At 46.6% G+C, this 6000-nt stretch overlaps 1 protein-coding gene across 1 annotated transcript in view; it reads left to right on the top strand.

The window, feature by feature from the left end:
* LOC121847355 (multifunctional procollagen lysine hydroxylase and glycosyltransferase LH3-like) overlaps nucleotides 1–6000 on the top strand; it is a gene marked incomplete at its 3' end in the record, with an annotated part of 35670 nt that overhangs the window by 9572 nt on the left and 20098 nt on the right. The window contains 2 exon segments of the mRNA XM_042327951.1: nucleotides 428–591; nucleotides 1844–1956. Of these exon segments, the coding sequence (XP_042183885.1) occupies nucleotides 428–591; nucleotides 1844–1956 (277 nt within the window).

Genomic DNA, 6000 nt, shown 5'->3' with positions numbered 1-6000 from the left:
CCCCCTCTTCCGGTCCTCTGGCCTTCCCCCTCTTCCGGTCCTCTGGCCTTCCCTCTCTTCCTGGCCTTCCCCTCTCTTCCTGGCCTTCCCCTCTCTTCCTGGCCTTCCCCTCTTTCCTGGCCTTCCCCTCTCTTCCTGGCCTTCCCTCCTCTTCTGGTCCTTCCCTCTCTTCCTGTCCTCTGGCCTTCCCTCCTTCCACTCGCTCCCTTTTGAAACGATTCTTTGTCCTACCGACACACACACTCCTGAGACCCCTGCTATCTCTCTCTCTCTCTCTGTGTGTTTTTGTGGGGAGGGGGGGCTGTTTGATCAGCTGTTTGTGATTGGGTGTTGCCCCACCCTCTCTGCTTGATCTAATATGACGTGGGCTGGTGGGCCCTGGAATGACGATGGTGATGATGAAGGCTCCCTCCTCTTCCTCTGTTAGTTATGATGTAATCCTAGCCAGTGGTCCAGAAGAGTTGCTGTGGAAGTTTTCCAGACTGGGTCATCGGCTGGTGTTCTCTGCCGAGGGCTTCTGTTGGCCTGACCAGAAACTAGCCCCCAAATACCCCCCTGTCCACACCGGGAAGAGATACCTCAACTCTGGAGGTAAAACACACATATACACACGCACACTACTACACACTGGGAAGAGATACCTCAACTCTGGAGGTAAAACACACATATATACACACACACACACTACTACACACTGGGAAGAGATACCTCAACTCTGAAGGTAAAACACACACACACACACACAATTACATTACTACACACCGGGAAGAGATACCCCAACTCTGGAGGTAAAACACACACAATTACATTACTACACACTGGGAAGAGATACCCCAACTCTGGAGGTAAAACACACACACACACAATTACATTACTACACACTGGGAAGAGATACCCCAACTCTGGAGGTAAAACACACACACACACTTACATTACTACACACTGGGAAGAGATACCCCAACTCTGGAGGTAAAACGCACACAATTATATTACTACACACTGGGAAGAGAGACCCCAACTCTGGAGGTAAAACACACACACACAGACAAAATTATACTACTATACACACCCTTTAAAAATATATATTTTATTTATTTTACAATTATTTAACAACAAATTCTGGGCCTCCCGGGTGGCACAGTGCTAGCTGTGCCACCAGAGACTCTGGGTTCGAGCCCAGGCTCTGTCGCAGCCGGCCGCGAGGTCAATGGGGCGACGCACAATTGGCCAACCCGGCTGGCTTCCGGGTTGAATGTGCGTTGTGTCAAGAAGGAGTGCGGTTGGGTTGTGTTTCGTGGGACGCATGGCTCTCACCTTGGCCTCTCCAGAGTCCGTACGGGAGTTGCTGCAATGAGACAAGACTAACTACCAATTGGATACTGTGAAATTGGGGAGAAAAAAGGGGGTAAAAAAAGGAACAAATTCTTATTTTCAATGACGCCTCGGAACAGTGGGTTAACTGGCCTCGGAACAGTGGGTTAACTGGCCTCGGAACAGTTGGTTAACTGGCCTCGCAACAGTGGGTTCCTTGTTCAGGGGCAGAATGACAGATTTTTACCTTGTCAGCTCGGGGGATTCCATCTAGCAACCTTTCAGTTACTAGTCCAACGCGCCAACCAATGCGGCCCCAATTTACACTACTACATACTATCACACTACACTACTACACACCACTACCCATGGTTTCCTTTAGGAAAATTTGTTGCCGGACCAGTTACCATTAGGTTTATCAGACGCATCATTAGGTTTATCAGACACATCATTAGGTTTATCAGTCAGGTTTATCAGTTTTAGGGTATGCTGTAGTGTGTTAACCCTAGAGTGTGTCTGTCTTTGTGTGAAGGGTTTATAGGGTATGCTCCAGAGCTCAGTGAGATTGTTCAACAGTGGAAACTTAAAGACAACGATGATGACCAACTCTTCTACACTAAGATCTACCTGGACAAAGTACAACGGGTTAGTATGACCTCTAACCTTTTACAATAAGATATACAGTTGAAGTAGGAAGTTTACACATACACCTTAGCCAAATACATTTAAACTCACTATTGAACTATTCCTGACATTTAATCACAGTAAAATTCTCTGTTTTAGGTCAGTTAGGATCACCACTTTATTTTAAGAATGTGAAATGTCCGAATAATAGTAGAGAGAATGATTTATTTCAGCTTTTATTTCTTTCATCACATTCCCAGTGGGTCAGAAGTTTACATACACTCAATTAGTATTTGGTAGCATTGCCTTTTAAATTGTTTAACTTGGGTCAAAAGTTTCAGGTAGGCTTCCACAAGCTTCCCACAATAAATTGGATGAATTTTGGTCCATTCCCCTGAGAGAGCTGATGTAACTGAGTCAGGTTTGTAGGCCTCCTTGCTCACACATGCTTTTTCAGTTATGCCCACACATTTTCTATACGATTGAGGTCAGGGCTTTGTGATGGCCACTCCAATATCTTGACTTTAATGTCCTTAAGCAATTTTGTCACAACTTTGGAAGTATGCTTGGGGTCATTGTCCATTTGGAAGACCCATTTGCGACCAAGCTTTAACTTTCTGGCTGATGTCTTGAGATGTTGCTTCAATATATCCACATAAATTTCCTTTCCTCATGATGCCATCTATTTTGTGAAGTGCACCAGTCCCTCCTGCAGCAAAGCACACCCACAACATGATGCTGCCACCCCTGTGCTTCACGGTTGGAGTGGTGTTCTTCGTCTTGCAAGCCTCCCCCTTTTTCCTCCTTTCATAATGATGGTCATTAAGGCCAAACTGTTCCATTTTTGTTTCATCAAACCAGAGGACATTTCTCCAAAAAGTACCATCTTTGTCCCCATGTGCAGTTGCAAACTGTAGTCCGGCTTTTTTATGGTGGTTTTGGAGCAGTGGCTTCTTCCTTGCCGAGCGGCCTTTCAGCTTATGTCGATATAGGACTTGTTTTACTGTGGATATAGATACTTTTGTTCCTGTTTCCTCCAGCATCTTCACAAGGTCCTTTGCTGCTGTTCTGGGATTGATTTGCACTTTTCGCACCAAAGTACGTTCATCTCTAGGAGACAGAACGTGTCTCCTTCCTGAGCGGTATGATGGCTGCGTGGTCCCGTGGTGTTTCTACTTGCGTACTATTGTTTGTACAGATGAATGTGGTACCTTCAGTCATTTGGAAATTGCTCCCAAGGATGAACCAGACTTGTGGAGGTCTACAATTCTTTTCTGAGGTCTTGGCTGATTTCTTTTGATTTTCTCATGAGGGCAAGCAAAAGACACTGAGTTTGACGGTAGGCCTTGAAATACATCCACAGGTACACCTCCAATTGTCTCAAATTATGTCAATTAGCCTATCAGAAGGTTCAAAAGCCATGATATCATTTTCTGGAATTTTCCAAGCTGTTTAAATGCACAGTCAACTTAGTGTATGTAAACTTCTGACCCACTGGAATTGTGAATGAATCTGTCTGTAAACATCTGTTGGAAAAATGACTTGTGTCATGCACAAAGTAGATGTCCTAACCAACTTGCCAAAACTATAGTTTGTTAACAAGAAACTTGTGTAGTGGTTGAATAACGAGTTTTAATGACTCCAATCTAAGTGTATGTAAACTTCCGACTTCAACTGTACCTGGACAAAGTACAACTGGTTAGTATGACCTCTAACCTCTTACACTATAAATACAAAAGTATGTGGACACCCTATTGGGACCCGTGGGATGAATTGGAACGCAGACTGCGAGCCAGGCCAAATCACCCAACATCAGTGTCCGACCTCACTAATGCTCTTGTGGCTGAATGGAAGCAAGTCCCCACAGCAATGTTCCATCATCTAGTGGAAAGCCTTCCCATAAGAGTGGAGGCTGTTACCAACTACATATTAGGTGACCTAAACTGGGATATGCTTAACACCCCAGCAGTCCTACAATCTAAGCTAGATGCCCTCAATCTCACACAAAATATCAAGGAACCCACCAGGTACAACCCTAAATCCATAAACACGGGCACCCTCATAGACGTCATCCTGACCAACTTGCCCTCCAAATACACCTCTGCTGTTTTCAACCAGGATCTCAGCGATCACTGCCTCATTGCCTGCATCTGCTATGGGTCCGCGGTCAAGCGACCACCCCTCATCACTGTCAAACACTCCCTAAAACACTTCTGCGAGCAGGCCTTTCTAATCGACCTGCCCCGGGTATCCTGGAAGGATATTGACCTCATCCCGTCAGTTGAGGACGCCTGGTCGTTCTTTAAAAGTAATTTCCTCACCATTTTAAATATCAAATCCAAATGTTATTTGTCACATACACATGGTTAGCAGATGTTAATGCGAGTGTAGCGAAATGCTTGTGCTTCTTGTTCCGACAATGCAGTAATAACCAACGAGTAATCTAACCTAACAATTTCACAACAACTACCTTATACACACAAGTGTAAAGGGATGAAGAATATGTACATAAAAATATATGAATGAGTGATGGTACAGAGCGACATAGACAAGATGCAGTAGATGGTATCGAGTACAGTATATACATATGAGATGAGTAATGTAGGGTATGTAAACATTATATTAAGTGGCATTGTTTAGTCTGGTTTCAAAAGCCCCTTTAAAAAAAATGTAGAACTAGGAACAGATATAGCCCTTGGTTCACTCCAGACCTGTCTGCCCTTGACCAGCACAAAAACATCCTGTGAGGAGCTCCACCCTGCTAGGACGAATAGTGGGACCGGAATGAGGAGCTCCACCCTGCTAGGACGAATAGTGGGACCGGAATGAGGAGCTCCACCCTGCTAGGACGAATAGTGGGACCGGAATGAGGAGCTCCACCCTGCTAGGACGAATAGTGGGACCGGAATGAGGAGCTCCACCCTGCTAGGACGAATAGTGGGACCGGAATGAGGAGCTCCACCCTGCTAGGACGAATAGTGGGACCGGAATGAGGAGCTCCACCCTGCTAGGACGAATAGTGGGACCGGAATGAGGAGCTCCACCCTGCTAGGACGAATAGTGGGACCGGAATGAGGAGCTCCACCCTGCTAGGACGAATAGTGGGACCGGAATGAGGAGCTCCACCCTGCTAGGACGAATAGTGGGACCGGAATGAGGAGATCCACCCTGCTAGGACGAATAGTGGGACCGAATGAGGAGATCCACCCTGCTAGGACGAATAGTGGGACCGGAATGAGGAGATCCACCCTGCTAGGACGAATAGTGGGACCGGAATGAGGAGATCCACCCTGCTAGGACGAATAGTGGGACCGGAATGAGGAGATCCACCCTGCTAGGACGAATAGTGGGACCGGAATGAGGAGATCCACCCTGCTAGGACGAATAGTGGGACCGGAATGAGGAGATCCACCCTGCTAGGACGAATAGTGGGACCGGAATGAGGAGATCCACCCTGCTAGGACGAATAGTGGGACCGGAATGAGGAGATCCACCCTGCTAGGACGAATAGTGGGACCGGAATGAGGAGATCCACCCTGCTAGGACGAATAGTGGGACCGGAATGAGGAGATCCACCCTGCTAGGACGAATAGTGGGACCGGAATGAGGAGATCCACCCTGCTAGGACGAATAGTGGGACCGGAATGAGGAGATCCACCCTGCTAGGACGAATAGTGGGACCGGAATGAGGAGATCCACCCTGCTAGGACGAATAGTGGGACCGGAATGAGGAGATCCACCCTGCTAGGACGAATAGTGGGACCGGAATGAGGAGATCCACCCTGCTAGGACGAATAGTGGGACCGGAATGAGGAGATCCACCTTCCAGACAGATTCTACGCTACCACTTGTGTTTACTTGGACAAATCTATGAGAGATACAGTAACCTTCTGACCCCTGGCCTCTAACCCCTGACCTTTAACTCCTGACCTGTAGCCTTTGCTTTGGTGGCGTATAGTAGACTGTTTTTATTTATTTATTTAACCAGGTAGGCTAGTTGGGAACAAGTTCTCATTCAACAACGTTGTAGTAAACTTGTAATGTTGTTGTGGTAACGTGGTAATG

Source organism: Oncorhynchus tshawytscha, linkage group LG10 (assembly GCF_018296145.1).
Source record: "Oncorhynchus tshawytscha isolate Ot180627B linkage group LG10, Otsh_v2.0, whole genome shotgun sequence".
Classification (NCBI taxonomy): domain Eukaryota; kingdom Metazoa; phylum Chordata; class Actinopteri; order Salmoniformes; family Salmonidae; genus Oncorhynchus; species Oncorhynchus tshawytscha.
The sequence above is the reverse complement of the archived record's forward strand: the minus strand, read 5'-3'. Positions and strand labels throughout refer to the sequence as shown.